Raw genomic sequence first — 17,814 nt, 5'->3', positions numbered from 1 at the left:
AACGTTTCATAATTCAGTTTACCAACAAAAAAAAGTTTCATAAAACATTTTTATTATTTAGTTAAAACAATAATAATAATTACTAAGTAATTATTGCATTTATAATTAATTACTTTAGTAAATAATTTTCTACCCTAGGGCTAATATTGCAATTAAAATACTAATTATAATTATTATTTTATTATTTAATTTCTACTTCTTTATTTTCTATCATTGGGTACCCTAAATTATAATTAATATTTAATCATTTTTATACTAATTCAAAGTTTCATAATTCAGTTTACCAAAAAAAAAAAAAAGAGTTTCATAAATCATTTTTATTATTTAGTTAAAACACTAATTATAATTACTAAGTAATTATTGCATTTCTAATTAATTATTTTAGTAATTATTTTTCTATCCGAGGGTTAATATTTAATTAAAATACTAATTATAATTATTATTTTATTATTTTATTACTACTTCATTATTTTCTTTCATAGGGTAGCCTAAATTATAATTAATATTTAATTATTTCTATACTAATTCAAAGTTTCATAATTAAGTTTACCAAAAAAAAAATTCATAAATCGTATTTATTATTTAGTTAAAACACTAATTATTATTACTAAGTAATTATCGCATTACTAATTAATTCTTTTAGTAAAAGATTTTCTATCGTAGGGTTAATATTTAATTAAAATACTAATTATAATATTTTTATTATTTAATTATTACTTCATTATTTTCTTAAATATGTTTTCTATCCTAGGCTTTCTTTAATTACAATTTTTATTTACTTCAAGCACTTATTATAATTATTATTTAACTATTGCATTACTAATTAATTGCCAAACTAAATAGGTTTCTATACTATGGTACCCTAATTTATATTTAATATTTAATTAAAACATTAATTATATACTAATTATAATTATAACTATTTAATAATTTAATTACTACTTAATAATATTATTTCTATCTTAGGGTATATTTACTATTTAATTAAAAATACATTCTACACTAGGAATTTATTAAAAGAAAATTTAACCCAGAGTTTTTATTATATTCTACAATAGGGTTTTGTTGTTATATCAAATAATGTAATAACTAATAACTAAAATAAATAACAAAATTTAAAAGACGATTACAAAAAAAAAAACACTACAACATACCTGGGTAGCATAGGGAGAAATTTGAGAGAGAGAGGGGGAGGAATTTTAGAGAGAAAGTGTGCAAAAACGAAAAGCATAGAGAGAAGGTGGTGAAGCGTGTATAAGAGAAGAGACTCGTCAATATATATGACGCGAAGTAGACGATGGTGATGTCGTTACTTTGTGTGACGTGATTACATATCGTCAATTTATTTGACGCGAGTGGTGCCGTCAATTCGTGGGACAGGACTCTACCGGATCATGCCATGTCGCATGTAACTCCTCCACTTTGTTGATGTGGACACAAGTCGCGTCAGTATAATTGACGGGACTAAATGCGTCAAGTCAGGTGACGAGTTTGACTACTTATGACAAAACTTTTCAGATGTGCTTTGAACAGGAATTTTTTTTTGCAAAATGTTAGTAGTACGGTGCTTTTGCCTAGGGATGTGCATTTGATTCATGTGCTTACTGTGAAAACAAGGTCTTCGTTTCCATAAGCCATGTGTTTTCCAACTAGATTGTGTGGAGTTTAATTTTCCACAACCCCATAATATGTATCGATTGATGCACCCAACTAACATTATTAGCAGAGTAAACTAATATCTTAATTGTTAGCAATAAACTTGGAATGTAAGTTGTTTTATTTTATCAATTAAGGGAAGCCAAATTATCATCTAAAATCTGCTTCCAAGTACACTAGTACTGCTGCTATAGCCCTTATATATAGAGGAAGAAATTGGGGTACATAACATAGACATTGAGGGTGAGAAAAACTTGTCATGTGGCTCAAGAGCACTACAATGTTTAATACAATGGTCAGGATCTCAGAGTGTCTCATTTTACCATTTTCACATTCTGTTTTGATTTTAACACAATATATCTGTCATTATGTGTTGCAATGACTTATTTGATGATCAAGTGTGATTCGTTTATATAAAGTTCTTCCCTATTATTAATGAAGACTTATTATGTAAAATGATAATTTCATGCAGGAGCTTTTCTTCACCGTGTTAATGATTCTGAATGTGGTTACTCCCGGATTGGGTATCACACCAACTTTCAATGTGTTACAATATGGAGCAGTTGGAGATGGAAAAACCAACGATTCCCCAGTAAATTAATTATTACCTGTCACCATTTTAGCTTCCTCAAATTATTATGCTGCATATGTAACATTAATCTGAATCATTTGCTCTGTCTCATGTCCGATTACAACTCCATATTGAACATTTAGCAAATACAAACACATTTACAATATTAATTTTATGCCAATATTTTTGCAAATTTGTAACCTATGCTGTGCCTTATACTATATATAGCTGCAACCATATTTATATGTTTCAACCTCCAACTCATGTAAATGTACATTCAACAGGCCTTTCAGAAGGCATGGCATGATGTCTGCCAGAGCAAGTCACATATGTCTCGCCTCATCATACCAGCAACCAAGACATTCTTACTGAAGCCTGTTACCTTCACTGGTCCATGCAAATCTAACTATACCTACATTCAGGTACTTATTAATATTTTGCAATACAAAAACCTCTATTAATTAAACATCATCAATCTCTTTAAGTGAAATTTTTGAGACTTGATCAATGGTTAAAAGCATAGCAAACATTAACTAAACTGTTTCAACTTTAAGCATAACTGCATTGAAGGAAGGATGGATTCATATATAGTAAAGTAATCTGTTTACCTACGTGTGTGAGCTCAGCTTTCAGGGAACATTGTTGCACCTAAAACAAAATCAGAATATGCTGGGTTCCACACAAATACATGGCTTGGCTTCTCATCTGTCAATGGATTAATTGTCAGTGGAAGAGGGACAATTGATGCTCAAGGATCTGCCTGGTGGCAACAACCTTGCTTAGGAAATTCATCACCAGTAAGTTAATATGTATTTGTTGTTAGAGAACAGTATAAACTATTAATGTAACCTCACTTATCAGCTTAAGCTTTTGGGTTCAATTGGTTCTTTACGTTAGTTTTTCAGCTTAATGAGTTCCTTTTGCTTTCTCTCTTATTTTGACTTGTAATTAATTATTAATTCACTGTTTTATACTTTTACAATATATCATGTTTTAATGAGTTTTTTTCTTTTCAGGGGACAAAGTGCCGTCCACCATCAGTAAGTATCAGCTTTGATCCTTGCACTCGACTACACTGTTGCCTATTTGTAACAAAATTAAATTTCACGTCATGATTTCTTCGTGCATATATAATATAACAAACATTGTACCAAAAAAAAAATATATAATATAACAAACACATCCAATATTTGGTTTTTGAAGAAGAAAAAGAAAGGAAAGGATAATACTCATGAACGAATCAATAGACAGAAGTGCTTCAATTCATCTTGTCAGACAGAAATTGATAATTACTAATGAAGCTTTTACTTAACTTAAAAGAGAACGATCGGTTTATAAACTTTTTTTACAAATTACACTAAGTCTGATCGGTCATCCACTCTTGATTGAAGTATGATCGGTGAGACATAGTGTAGTTTGTAAACAAAAAGTTTGTAAATATAACATTCCCTTTACTTAATTAGTAGTTTTAAGTTTTGAACACTATTAATTTAAGTTTGTAAATATAATCTTCCGGGTAAAGTTATATTTACAAACTTTTTGTTTACAAATTCTTACAAACTACACTAAGTATGACCGGTTATATTCCAATCAATAGTGTATGACCGGTCATACTAAGTGTAATTTGTAAAAAAAATTTGTACACGAATCTTTCCCCCGCTGTTTCCACACTTTTTTTGCACCAACTCCTTCGCTGCCTGCGTAAAGATTAATTTAAATCTTACAAAAAACAAAAAGTGTGTGCAACTTTCATTTTCCGTTAAGTTAGGATGACTTAGAAGTTCGAACCCAAAGACTTTTATCATCGAAAAGGCGATCTGAGATAAACTAATTAAATCTTAATCTATCAACTTTTTACATATTCCTTGACACACACGTTATCAGTAGGTTTTAGTCTCTCAATGCTGATTACATATGGAAAGATATAAACTAGACTAATTAACAAAAACTAATGCAAAATTAACACTGCTTTCTCACATATTTCTACCATACGGATTTGATCACATAAAAGAAAGAGCATAAACACTATATACAAGAGCACATATCAAAGATTTATATTTGTTTTTTTGTTTTTTGTGTGGATGTATAGGCATTAACACTCAATAGATGCTATCGCTTTCAATTCAAAGGATATACAAGTGTTAATCCCGCAAGAAGCCACATGACTCTAACAAGTTGCAAGAATGGCATCATTTCTAACCTCCGTTTAATTGCTCCTGGAACAAGCCCTAATACCGATGGCATTGACATTTCTGGCTCAAGAAGCATTCAAATACTTAATTCTACCATTGCAACAGGTAATTAATTAACTTTAGATCTGCATGTCAGAGCGTGACATTCTAAAATTTTAGTAGAATCTTTCAATATATTGTGTTTTCTGGTAAACAAAAAAAGGACATATGTGGTTTCTGTCTTAATTAATTACAGGTGATGATTGCATTGCTATTAGTGGTGGATCCTCCTTGATCAAAATAAGTGGTATAACATGTGGTCCAGGCCATGGTATCAGGTTGGTACTTTAGTAATTAGCATCCATTTGCTTCTGCTTGGCTTCAACAAAACACACACCTTTCTAATGAAAATAAGTTTAGATTTTTAAAGTGCTCCATTAATCGGAGGAAACTTCCAACTTCCCTTCGAGTTAGGGATTTGCATGGGTCGAACCGAACCGAATTTTTTGAAAAATCGAACTGAATTGGTTTAAATCGTTCGATTCGAAAATGATTCGGTTCGATTCAAAACTGGTTCGGTTTGGAAGTGATTCGGTTCGGTTCGGGACCGGTTCGGGTCGACTCTATTTTGAAAAGAATAAAAAATTAGAAATTTTAAAAATATAGTTATAAAAATCAATTTGGTTCGGTTCAAAAACGATTCGGTTCGAAAATAGGTTCGGTTCTTAAACTGGTTCTAAAACCCAGTTTGGTTCATGAACTGGTTTTTTACAAACTGGTTCAGTTTATGAATCGGTTTTTAAAAATTGATTATTTTAAATGCAGTTCAGTTCGGTTCATGTTTTGGTTCAATTTTTTATTATTTTGCAAATCCCTATTTCGAGTACATGTTGCTTTTTTTTTCTTTCTATTTTCTCTGATCATGATGATGTGAATCACATTTTTGTAGCATTGGATCATTGGGAATAAGTGGAGAGAACGACATTGTAGAAGACGTGCATGTTGAGAATTGCACTTTGACTGAAACATTAACTGGAGTAAGGATTAAGACAGTGCAGGTAATTGAGCAAATAAAAAACAACGCCAATTAATTCATGGTTGAAAAATCTATTATTATAAGATGTTTTGCTTGCAATCTTGGTTAGATAAGTTATGTAAATTATTATTCTAAATATAACCTTTCAATTGTATTTTACAATATAGGGTGGATCTGGATTTGCTAGGAGGATCTCGTTTGAAAAGATTAGGTTTGTTCGAGCCAATAGCCCCATAATCATTGACCAGTTTTATTGCCCTGACAAAGTGGACTGCCAAAACAAGGTAAAACAATAAGATAACATATATACCAACTTATTTACTCAGAAAAGTTATTTATTTTTTTGAGTAAAGTCTATTTTGGGTCTCTAACAAAAAATACGGTCCTCACTTTCGTCCTCTAAAAAAAATCATATTAATTCTTTTTGAAAGATTAAATTGGGTCTTTATTACATTTCTAAGGAACCATATTTTCAAAGAACTGGAATTGTAAAGAGACCAAAAGTTGACTTTCTTCTTGTAAGAGACGAAAATGAGAAGTGTATTTTTTGTAGTTATATTTTTTTACAACTTTAAGTAACAGCTTTTTTTATGTACTATTTTTTGCATGAATTATTATGAGTAGACTCAAGGGGTGAAGGTGAGTGATGTAACTTACAGAGGAATAGTTGGAACATCATTGACGAGCGAGGTGATCAATTTGAGCTGCGACCAAAATGTGGGCTGCTCCAACATTGTGTTTGATCGTGTTTATATATCATCTTTAGTTGCTGGCCAGAAGGCTTTCTCCTTCTGCAATAATGCTCACGGAACAGCCACCCACACTAAACCAGCTCTCAAGTGCTTGCTCAAGTAGCTCTTCCTGAATTGAGAGACAACATTGATTAAGCTTGTTTTCATAAGTACTTATTGGGTTTTAATTTTTATTTTTAGATCATTACCTTTTTATTAGATTGATTGTTGTGTGGTTATTGAATAATCTGTGTAAAATTGAAGAGTTACTATCAGAAGAATTAGAGTTATATTTGACAATATTATCGAAAGTAATTTTGTTCAAATAAAGGTCAAGTGTTAAATGTAATTGAGAAAACATTTCCTCGTGTAGGAGAATTGTTAAATGTAATTGTGTTCGTATAATATTTTCTTTTGTTTTTTTTCTCTACACAAAATATATTTATAACATGAGAAAATTTTCGTTTACTGTATAAAAAAATTGAAATCCAATGTAATTAAGCTATTCAATTCATGTCCTACGTTTGAGTTGTCCTTATTTTGCAACCAATTTATTATTGTCTTGAAATAGATATTCAGATGTGTTATCCACCTGACATAAATTGCTAAGAGTAAAATTAAGAAAATATTTTTTAAATTATACTAGAAAAAAGTGTTTGTCATTTTAAATGACAGAAAGTTATGTCATTTCAAGAGAGATATAGACACAGAAAATTTGAATTTTAAATTAAAAAAACCACTCACTTTCTCTCTCCCATGATTTCCGTTTTTATGTGTCTATCTCTCTCCTAAAATGACATAACTTATGTGATTTAAAATGACAAACACCAAACTCATTATACTAATTCTATTATGATAACAATAGATCAAGAACTAAATCCCAAATATTTTTAAGAGACCTAAAAGTTTATTTCTCTCAGATAATCATCTATAAATAAAGAGTTAATTCATCAAGTATATACACATTAAACCCTTTCTCTTTTAGTTGATGAAAGGTATCAGAATTCAGAGAAAGAAACTGAAAATGTAATCTTGTATATTGAGAAAATGAAAACTTAGTTATTGAGTATTACAAGTGCCAGCTATATATACTAAGCTATTCTACTCACTAAATGCTTAAGCATTGGTAACAGAATATAACTGTCATCAAACAGTTATAACTGAATATATCAGTTGCAATCCTAACTGATTATATCAGATACACTGTCATCCCCCCTCAAGCGAAGTGGTCAATCTTTTTGACACACGAAGCTTGGTTCGAAAATCAGAGAAAAAAGTGTTGGATATAGCTTTAGTGAGGCCATCTGCAAGTTGATGAACAGCTGGGACATGATGAACTGAAACAAGCTTGTTGATGACTTTCTCACGTACAAAATGAAGATCAAGTTCAAAATGTTTTGTAGGGGATTAGCACTAAGAAGGACTGTGCTAAGGTTGTCACAGTAAATTGTTGGAGTCTTGATCAGTCCAATATGTAGCTCACTCAGAAGAGATCGTATCCACATGACTTCAGTGATGGTGGAAGCAAGGCAGCGATATTCTGCCTCTGTACTGGAGCGGCTGACAACTGATTGCTTCTTGGAGGACCACGATATCAGGTTGCCACCAAGGAATATACAAATTCCAGAAGTAGATTTGCAGTCATCAGGATCGGATCCCCAATCACTATCACAAAAGGATGAGAGATGGAAGTGAGAAGATGGACCAATGTGAAGGCCATGAGAGAGTGTGCCACTTAAGTAACGAAGAATTCGCTTTACAGCCTTCCAATGTGTGTCAAGGGGGCAGTGCATAAATTGGCAGACTTTATTGACTAAGAATGTTATTTCTGGACGAGTGATGGTTGCATACTGAAGAGCACCCACTATAGATCGATACAAGGAAGGATCATGAAAGGCTGAACCATCCTTGGAGGATAAACGTTGACCATAAATCATTGGAGAAGGCATGGGCTTACAATCTGTCATATTAGCTTTCTTCAAAAGGTCAGTGACATACTTGGACTGAGAGAGATGCAGATGTCCAGTGGAGGATTTATGAGCTTCAATTCCAAGAATATAGTGCAATTGACCAAGATCTTTGAGAGAGAAGGCAGCATTCAGATCTTTAATAAGGGAAGAGATTACTTGGGGATGTGATCCTGTGACCAAGATATCATCAACATATACAAGAACAAAGGTAGTGGCAGAAAAGGCATAAGAAACAAATAAAGAACTATCACATTTGGTAGAAGTGAATCCCAAATTAGTTAAGGTAGAGCTGAGTTTTGCAAACCAAGCTCTTTGAGCTTGTTTAAGTCCATACAGAGCTTTAGTAAGTCGACAAACAAGCTGTGTGTTTGGAGTAGCAAATCCTGGAGGCTGTTGCATGTAGACTTCTTCAGAGAGCTCACCATTTAGAAAGACATTATTCACATCAAGTTGATGTATAGGCCAACTTCGAGCAAGAGCAATAGTGAGAACAACTCTAATGGTGGTTGGCTTGACTACAGGGCTGAAGGTTTCTGCATAATCAAAGCCTTCAACTTGATGGAATCCCTTGGCCACAAGTCTAGCCTTATATTTGAAAATGGAGCCATCTGGATTGTATTTTGTTCTAAAAACCCATTTGCATCCAATAGGTGATCTGCCTTGAGGAAGAGAGACAAGCTTCCATGTGTTGTTGCAAAGAATAGCACTAAATTCATCCTTCATTGCTTAGAACCAGTGTGGTTGAGAAATGGCTTGAGCAGTAGAAGTAGGTTCGATGGAAGTGAGAAGTGCTTTTGGTTTGAAGATGCCAGCCTTGGCTCGAGTAACCATGGAATGTCTATTGTTGTTGGCAGTAGATGATGATGCAGGTAAATCAGTAATAGGTTCTATAGGTGTTGCAGGTGCGTCAAGAGGAGCATCAAAGTGAGAAGAAGTTGGTTGAGTATTCTGTAGAGTGATTCTGCACACAGAAGAAACCAAAGGCAAAGAAGGTGCAGGCAATGTAATAGTGTTAATGGTGTTAGTTGAATTGACAGCACTATGGTCACGGGTTGTTGGATGAGGTGTAATGTGGGTTGTGGGAATAAAGGGGACAGACACATGTGACACTGGAGTAGAGACAGGGATTGGGTTAAGTTTGGGAGTTTTAAAAGGAAAAAGTAACTCATTGAAAAGGACATGTCGAGAGAACACTACTTTTCCTGAAGTAGTGAGGCATTTGTAGCCTCTATGAGATGTGCAGTAACCTAAGAATGTGCACCGATCGGATCTGTAATCAAATTTGTGTTTATTGAAAGGTCTGAGGTATGGATAACAAGCACATCCAAAGGGTTTTAGAAGGGAGTAATCTGGACATTGGTGAAATAGAATTTCAAAAGGAGAGACATTGTTTAAAGTTGGGGATGGCAGCCTGTTAATAATAAAGGTGGCAGAGATAAAGGCATCTTCCCAATACTTGAGTGGAATGGAGGATGCTGCCATAATAGTCAAGGCAGTATCAACAATATGCCTATGTTTTCTTTCGGGTGTACCATTTTGCTGATGAGCATATGGACATGTCAAGCGATGGATGATACCAAGACTTTGAAGAAGAGGAGTGAGTTTTAAATACTCCTTGCCATTATCCGTTTGGACAGCTTTTATTTTGGTTCCAAGTTGTAATTCAGCCATTGTTTTAAATTGGTTGAATACAGCAAAAGTTTGAGATCTGGTTTTCAAAGGGTAGATCCAGGTATATCTACTAAAGGCATCAACAAATGAAATGTAATATTTGGAGCCATATGAGCTATCAATGGGAGCTGGTCCCCATATATCAGAAAAGATCAATTCAAGAGGCTGATGATAGGTGGAAGTAGACAATTGAAATGGAAGTTGATGCATTTTTCCTTTACAGCAAGCATCACAAATGATGGCATCCATTTTATTTTCAAATGAAACTTTACAATGATTGAGGACAGCTTTTACAGTTTTGAAAGAAGCATGTCCTAGTCTACTGTGCCACAAATCTAAAACTGACTTATTGTTTACGGTCTGTGTATACAAAACAGAAGGAACAGAATTGAAAGTTGACAAATTGTTTTTCTTGAGAACTTTGGCACCATCAAAGGCATATAGTCCATTTCTAAGAGTTCCTTGGAGAAGAATCTCCTTGGTAACCTGAGATTTGACAAAACAAGAGTTAGCATGAAATTCAAAGAATACATTGTGTTCTTTTGCAAACTGTGAAACACTTAACAAATTTTTGGACAAACTCGGGACATGTAGCAGATTGGACAAGGTAAAAGATAAAGAATTGAAAGGAGAGTGAAGAATGGAATGACCTATGTGCTGTATATTCAAATTAGAACCATTACCTATTTGCATTGACTCTTGTCCTTTGTAATCTGATCTTGCAAGAAGATTAGATGCATCTGGTGTGAAATGGTTCGTAGCTCCAGAATCAGGATACCAAAACGCTGAGTACGAATCTGGCACATCATCATTCTTGAATTGTTGAGAAGTTTGACTAGAACCAGCTATAGCAACATTTGCATGAAGTTTCTGGTTGCTGTTATTTTGTTGGCCAGTTGAAAACGGGTTTGGGTAATCTTCAAAAAAACGATGATGGCACTCCCATCCCATATGGCCAAACTTGCCACATACCTGACATTGAGATCTTCTATTTGCGCTATATTGATTAAATCTGCCTCCTTAATTGAATCTGCCTCTGTAACTTCTGCCTCCTGAGTTGAACCAGCCTCTATAGTTTCTGCCTCTTGGATTAAAGAAATTTCCTCTGCTTGAACCATTGTACTGGTTATTCGATCTTTGGAATTGCATCTGTGCCATATTTGCTTGTAGTGACAAGCCTTCTGTCTTTCTATGCTTTTCAATCCCATCTTCTTGAGCCATAAGTAAGGCTTCCATCTCATTAACAGAATAAGAGTCAGTTATTGAAGTGACAGAAATTATAAAAGGATCATAATCCTCACCTAAGCCATCAAGTATAGCTTCAATATGATCTTTAGTAGAAACTTTGGAACCTACAGCAATGAGAGAATCAACAATTTTCTTGATTTGAAGTAAGTATTTGGAGATACTTCCTTCTTTCTTCATATTCTTGAGCTGAACCTTGAATTGCTTGATCTTGGCTTTTGTGTGTGAGGTAAAGAACTCCTCAAGATTTTGCCAGATTTCACAAGAGTTTCTGCATCCAACTATCTTTGTGTGTGTCGAGTCAGACATAGAGGCCAACAGCCAAGACATCAGTAATTGGTCTTGTTGTTCCCATAGATCATCTCCATACTCTATTCTTGCGGCTTCATTATTAACTGTGATAAACTTCTGGAGTTTGAACCCCTTGATTGTAGCTAGAGCTTGCTGTCTCCAGGGAAGAAAATTATCTTCACCAAGCTTGATCGAAACAGGATTCGAAAAATAGTGAATTGAAGGTTGGAGAGAAGGCTGAGAAGTTGCAGGTTGGGTCTGCGTAGCGGAAGGTTGAGAATCGAGTGTCTCCATGGATCAAGATAGCTCTGATACCATGAAAGGTATCAGAATTCAGAGAAAGAAACTGAAAATGTAATCTTGTATATTGAGAAAATGAAAACTTAGTTATTGAGTATTACAAGTGCCAGCTATATATACTAAGCTATTCTACTCACTAAATGCTTAAGCATTGGTAACAGAATATAACTGTCATCAAACAATTATAACTGAATATATCAGTTGTAATCCTAACTGATTATATCAGATACACTGTCAGTTGACTATGCTATTATTTTCTAAAGTATATTTTCAGCAGGTAATTGAGAGAAAGCATCTAGATCTAACATTAATATATCGATGATATATGTGTCACCAAATCAGAACAAGATGCAAATGGGTTTTTTGTTTAATGTATTGTATAATTGTATACAACAAAAATTACTCATTACAAAAAAAAAATAAAAAAAAAATAAAAAAACCCTATTAAGGGGGAAAGATGAGTTACCTAATTTAACCGCTAGGCTAGCCAACCCAAACGAAGGCAGGTTCGCCCCGTTCTTTTGCATTTGCCAACACAACATCCTATTTCTGTGTCTGTGTCTCTGTCCCTGTCTCTGTTTTTGTTGCAATCACAACCACACATACAGTCACCGCCGGAGCGCATGGGGAGGAAGCCGCCGCAATCTTCCGACATTGAGGCGGCCCGCTACCCCCCGCCGCCACCACCTTCTTTCCACCCGCCAACGCCCAGTCAGTGGACCCCATGGCTCGTGCCACTCTTTTTTTTGGCGAATGTTGCAATGTTCGTATATAGCATGTATCTCAATGATTGCCCTTCGTACTTGAATAAAGATGTTTGTCTTTTCTCCGAATATCTGGGCAGGTTCTCTTTCCAACCCTTCAGGGAAAACCCTCTCCTTGGACCTGCTACCCGCACGTGAGAATATCTCCTCTCTCTCTCTCTCTCTCTCAAAAAAGTTTTACGTTCATCATTAAGGATAAGTAATGTCGAACAATCATTCTCTCATTAAGGATTCAATCTAATTAATTACTATTTGTTCTCTCTCCTTAACTTTGCATATTTCTATAGTTGAAAATGAAAACAAAATAACAAACGATGGTAGTTTAGTTGACGCATAGGAACTGAGCAGATGAGGTGAGAGCATGTGTTCGATCATTTTCAATATTATCTTTGGAATGAGTTTAAAGCCTTAATCCTGTATCCACCTAGAACAAAATTGCCTGCCGTGGAGAATATCTTTAGTTTATCAAAAAACAATGAAAATGAAATGGAAATGGAAATGGCTACGTGCATTGGAAAGAAAGAAAAATAACAATGTCAAGTTTCTTTCATCATCTTTTGTTCATTCATTTAACATTTTGGGGTTATGATCCATCATTGTATTAACTTTGTACAGGCTGCGGAAATTAGGAGCTCTTGAAAAGAACCTAGTGGTGAATGACAATGAAGCGTGGCGTTTCTTTTCCTGCATGTTTCTTCACGCTGGAGTTGTACATCTACTTGCCAATATGTTTAGTCTTCTATTTGTAGGAGTTCGGCTCGAGAAGGAATTCGGATTTTGTAAGCATTCTTCTACTGAGATTTTGCACATTGAAACTTCGCATTTGATCTTCTTTGGTTGATTTGTAATCTCTTGGATTTGGCAGTGAGAATTGGATTATTATATATCCTTTCTGGTTTCGGTGGAAGTTTGTTATCTATTTTGGATTTGAAAGAATCCGCAACAGTAAATACCATCTCTGTTGGCGCATCCGGTGCACTTTTTGGACTTCTGGGTGCCATGCTTTCTGAACTTCTAACAAACTGGACAATCTATGCAAACAAGGTAACTCATGTTCACCTTGTGTCTCACATGAAATTTTGTATTATGCAAAAATATGGAATGTGTCTGTTAAGGACAATAATTTTAAGGCTAAAGTATTTTTGCTTCTACGGCAGAAATACTTTGTCTATCAAGATTCGGTCGGATCTTGAATATTTTTTTTTTTAAAAGAAAAAGAGGATTTGATGTCGGATCTTGGTGAATATATGTTTGTAGCAGATAAATTTTTCTAACACGGTTGCAGAAAAATGGAACCCTAATTTTAATTAACACATTGCTTACTTCAGTGTGCAGCTCTTATAAGTCTATTGGTCATTATTGGCCTAAATTTGGCCGTTGGATTTCTACCCCATGTGGACAATTCAGCTCATATAGGAGGATTCATTGCAGGATTTTTCCTAGGTTTTGTTCTTTTAATGCGCCCTCAATATGGATATGTAAACCGCAAATATATACCTCCAGGATATGATGTTAAACGTAAATCCAAGTACAAATGCTATCAATATTTCTTCCTAGTCATATCAGTGATCATCTTACTTACAGGGTAAAAATAATTATAATTTACTTTCTTGTCAATTATTACAATGGAAATTTTTCTGCCTTGGCTAACCTCCCTGAACCTGATGCAATGGCTAATTTGACAGATATGCATCTGGCCTAGCTAAGCTGTATGTAGGAAAGTCACAACAGAAATTTTCCTTCCCAGAGAGTTATCCAAGATGAATGGTTCTGATTCCACGGCCTGTTCAAGCTGCATAAACAAATCCAAAATCTTCCCGTGTATATACAATGTTTCTTCCCTGACATACAGACACATAGAAAACCGCTTCAATTTCTTTTGCTCAAGACACATGCATGATTACAACTGCTTCATTGAATTATGGTTTGAAACTCTTTCTTCTTTCCAGGTACATGTTTATTAGTGCTCTATCCAGAAGAAACACAACCAAATTCCAGTACATGAGATGATATAACACCCTTACATGTGTCTACTTGGCTTCCTATATGGATAGAGAAAATTCTCGAATGCTGACCTCCTAATTTAACGAACCATGTGAAATAGTGTTTGAGTGTATTAATTATCATTTATTGAAAAAAAAATTGTTTTCTACTTCCAGAATCAGCTGTATGTAGAATTCATAAAAACTAGATCCATCAGTGAATAGTTCATTTTTGTTTTCTTGGTGGAATATAAAGTTCTTCATGCAATAGCAAGAGAAGTCAAGGCTTTGCTTTAATTTATTTCTTTGTTAAAGCAGAAAATAGAGAAATGTAGTGATATACTTTTTTGGGTAGTTACATAAATAATAAATTTACTGCACAGATTTTACAATTCTTAGTTCTTCTGCCTACTTAGAAGTTAAAGACATTTTAAGGGTTTTGTCCTTTTCATTTTTTCCTTTACAACCCTTACTACCAAATCAATTCAACTAGCTGCGTTGCTTAAGTGTAATGATTCCTGGATAACCGACGAAAAACAACTGAAAAATAATAAATCTCAAAGGGAATAATGTAACAGCTTAATGTTTTCAAACAGCTTAACAGAATCCTAACAGAAGTATAAGTCACCGTGAACAGAAATTTGACACAAAGAACACTTTCGGGAAAATTTGAGGATCTTTGCTTCAGAGAAAAACATCTGAGGCAAGGTTGACAGAATTCAGTGTAATTAGAAACAGTTAAACAAGCATGGCCAAAAGAAGAAGAAGAAAAAAAAAAGGAGTGTCTACTGACAGAATTGACATTGAAATTGCAAAATCATTTGGGACAGAAAATATTGTCATGAATTGATAGTCTACGCTCTCTTATATCTAATAAAACATTTAATTTATCAAGGTAAAACAGGATACTATACAGTACACAGAGACTTCAACTGAAAGATTTAGGACAACTTGATCGGACTTCAACAAGAAAGAATCCTTGTTTTTGAACTTAGGACATTACTGTTATCACCAGTATTCATGCCAAGATGATGCTTCTATAATTCACATGCTTCAGAGCGACCAAAAATCATGTAACGATTGTTTGCAACATTGTCATAAACAAAATCCCTGACAAACCTGCAGTCATTCATGGCATATATCATCAAGCATGTTCCCCTTCAGCAATAAAATAACATGACTAGACAAAATGCTACTTACAGAGGCACAAATTGAAGAAGAAATCCTAGCTGGGGAAAGGGCAAGTCTATGTATTCCATGATCTTCAGAACAGCTTCTGACTTTATGTACGATCTAGAATCAACCAGGAAGTCATACGTTTCATAGCTAATTCTTCTTTTTTGTAATTTGCAATCATAAATTTCTTCTTTCCTCACAAATGTTATAGTTAATCCATTCGGTTGAGAAGATAATGGATAATTTAACAGAAATTGGATCTTATTTGGATGGAATTTAACAGAAAATTATATTTCCTAGCAGCTCTTTACAACCGAATGGACTATTAGAGAAAGATGCTAATAGCCTGAAAATTTCTGGTCTCAAAACAAAAACAGTTATTTTTTAACCTTCAATACACATACCTGCCGTTTTCAACAAGTACAACACTTGAAATATCATCAGGAGCTCTTCCTGACCTCCTAAGTAGCATTTTACCCGCTTCACTCTGAAGGGGTTCATATCTAATTGTCCTGTCAAGTCAACCCCCAACAAAATATAAAAGAAACGAAATGATTGATCAAGTTGTTTTTTCATTTAAGTGTAAATACCATTTTTGGTCCCTGACAAAAAACACGGTCTCCACTTTAGTTCCTTACAAAAAAAACTTAGTCAGTCCCTAATAAATTTAAAGTGGACCCATTTAGTTGAAATCGTGGTCCCTCACAATTTCAAGAAAGACTCATATTAGTCCACTTTGAATTTGTTAGGGACCAGCTAACTAATTTTTTTTTAAGAGACCAAAGTGAAGACAGGGTTTTTTGTTAGGTAACCAAAAGTTATTTACTCTTCATTTAACCAAATCAAAGAATCCCAAGTTTACTGAAACTAACACTACATATCTAAGACCTCGTTATCTTTCTATCAGGGTAGCAACAAACAAAACAACTTCAATATATATACATATAGGCGCGATTTCATTCTCATTGATTTAGGAGAATGAATATTACTGTGAAAATAATCAAAAGCATGAGGAAAAGGAGATAGATATTTTACTTGTTTCGATCGTTATCACGAACGAACTTTACACCGCCGTTACACAAGTTGCATACCCCTGTGTGTGTCACAAGCAAAATTTTTTATCAAACACTTGGATTGCAGAATCATATGTTCCATGTAGTATGACGGAAATTCGAAGTAAAAGGGACCACTGAGCCTTGATTACCGTCAAACAACATGATGGGTCGTTTGTCTTGTTCGAAGAAACTGGAAGTGGCTTCAACCCAGTTCACTGCTTCGCTTCGGGGCTGTGACAGAGTAGCAAAGGTATGCACTTTTCGTGCAGGCAGCATGCACACGCTTGAGTTGAAGCGCCCAAAACAACCAGGAACATGAAGCTGAAGAGCCATTGAAACACGAAGCCGTGGGAAAGACCACAACTTTATGCTCCCACAAACAAAGGCAATTTATTTGGGATAGAATATCGGGTTTTCTGTTTCTGCTTTTTCGGTATAAAAAAGTTTTTTGCTGTTGTTACGGAGAAAAGATAGAGAAAATATTTATAGAAATGTGGTAAAAAAAAAGGGAAATATAAGAATCATGCTGCAGGAATGACACTGTTTATTTTTGCAATAAGGATCCGACAACGTATATTGAGGATACGGCGCAGTATCCTGATTTTGGTTTGACTTTTTTTTTAAGCGTGGAACCCACACTTGATTTGTGTGTGCTTGACATGAGACATGACAAAAAACGAATCCAAATTTTTTTTTTATATAAAATACAGAAAAATTTCCCATATTATGCACTCTACCTGCTTCTTTTCAATAATTGAGATTATGGTGATAGAGATAAATATATAAAGTAGGCATGAAAAGATGTTACAATTAGCGATGTAAATAGGTTAGATTGAGTTAGGTTTTATCAAAGAAATTAGATTTGTGTAAAATACTTTAGACTTAATCTGATCTGTTAGTTTTGTATAGGCTCAAATTATAAGTTTGATCTGGTTTATATTTCAAAAATAAAAGTATTGGCCTAGGTCTATTAGCCTGTTTAAATCTATTAGATATTCAATAATAAAAAAAATAATTTAAATAATATTATTTTATTATTCAAAATTCTTAAAATAATAATTTATTTTATTTAAAATAAATAATATGATATAGGTCGGTATAAATATTTATTGGCTCGACTTGTAAAAAAAAAATATATATAACCTGCTTTTTAAATAGATTTTTTATTTGGCCTAACACGTTATATTTGACTATA

General features: G+C 34.0%; 3 protein-coding genes across 3 annotated transcripts; 2 read left to right on the top strand and 1 right to left on the bottom strand.

Annotated features, from left to right (window-relative positions):
• Window positions 1-1,936: 1,936 nt before the first annotated feature.
• On the top strand, window positions 1,937-6,289 carry LOC133303869 (probable polygalacturonase At1g80170). Its single transcript, XM_061503840.1, has 10 exons — window positions 1,937-1,951; window positions 2,129-2,248; window positions 2,512-2,649; window positions 2,854-3,024; window positions 3,244-3,267; window positions 4,317-4,524; window positions 4,655-4,736; window positions 5,348-5,456; window positions 5,602-5,718; window positions 6,059-6,289. The coding sequence occupies exons 1-10, from the start codon at window positions 1,937-1,939 to the stop codon at window positions 6,287-6,289; spliced, it is 1,215 nt and encodes a 404-aa protein (XP_061359824.1).
• A 5,976-nt stretch (window positions 6,290-12,265) lies between these two features.
• LOC133303848 (RHOMBOID-like protein 5) lies at window positions 12,266-14,183 on the top strand. The gene is made up of 5 exons (XM_061503817.1): window positions 12,266-12,540; window positions 13,022-13,185; window positions 13,272-13,457; window positions 13,730-13,991; window positions 14,092-14,183. Exons 1-5 carry the CDS (start codon window positions 12,266-12,268, stop codon window positions 14,168-14,170), a joined length of 966 nt encoding a protein of 321 aa, XP_061359801.1. The 3' UTR covers window positions 14,171-14,183.
• A 1,006-nt stretch (window positions 14,184-15,189) lies between these two features.
• Window positions 15,190-17,044, bottom strand: LOC133303849 (DCC family protein At1g52590, chloroplastic). The gene is made up of 5 exons (XM_061503818.1): window positions 16,769-17,044; window positions 16,600-16,657; window positions 15,969-16,076; window positions 15,589-15,681; window positions 15,190-15,507 (listed from the first exon to the last, which is right to left on the bottom strand). Exons 1-5 carry the CDS (start codon window positions 16,950-16,952, stop codon window positions 15,426-15,428), a joined length of 525 nt encoding a protein of 174 aa, XP_061359802.1. The 5' UTR covers window positions 16,953-17,044; the 3' UTR covers window positions 15,190-15,425.
• Between the last annotated feature and the right edge of the window lie 770 nt (window positions 17,045-17,814).

The sequence above is a fragment of the Gastrolobium bilobum genome, unplaced genomic scaffold, assembly GCF_033153095.1.
Source record: "Gastrolobium bilobum isolate Gb01-03AN ecotype WA unplaced genomic scaffold, APGP_CSIRO_Gbil_v1 utg9231, whole genome shotgun sequence".
Classification (NCBI taxonomy): domain Eukaryota; kingdom Viridiplantae; phylum Streptophyta; class Magnoliopsida; order Fabales; family Fabaceae; genus Gastrolobium; species Gastrolobium bilobum.
The sequence above is the reverse complement of the archived record's forward strand: the minus strand, read 5'-3'. Positions and strand labels throughout refer to the sequence as shown.

Bases quoted from the DNA above. Each gene is read 5' to 3' on its own strand.
- LOC133303869 (XM_061503840.1), top strand. The intron at 3,268-4,316 runs GTAAGTATCAGC...GTGGATGTATAG, and splicing joins CAAAGTGCCGTCCACCATCA to GCATTAACACTCAATAGATG. The intron at 4,525-4,654 runs GTAATTAATTAA...AATTAATTACAG, and splicing joins TAATTCTACCATTGCAACAG to GTGATGATTGCATTGCTATT.
- LOC133303848 (XM_061503817.1), top strand. From the start codon at position 12,266: ATGGGGAGGAAGCCGCCGCAATCTTCCGACATTGAGGCGGCCCGCTAC. The intron at 12,541-13,021 runs GTGAGAATATCT...AACTTTGTACAG, and splicing joins CTTGGACCTGCTACCCGCAC to GCTGCGGAAATTAGGAGCTC. The intron at 13,458-13,729 runs ATGTTCACCTTG...CACATTGCTTAC, and splicing joins CTATGCAAACAAGGTAACTC to TTCAGTGTGCAGCTCTTATA.
- LOC133303849 (XM_061503818.1), bottom strand. From the start codon at position 16,952: ATGGCTCTTCAGCTTCATGTTCCTGGTTGTTTTGGGCGCTTCAACTCA. The intron at 15,682-15,968 runs GTATGTGTATTG...GGTTGATTCTAG, and splicing joins GTACTTGTTGAAAACGGCAG to ATCGTACATAAAGTCAGAAG. The intron at 15,508-15,588 runs GTAAGTAGCATT...GAATGACTGCAG, and splicing joins CTTCTTCAATTTGTGCCTCT to GTTTGTCAGGGATTTTGTTT.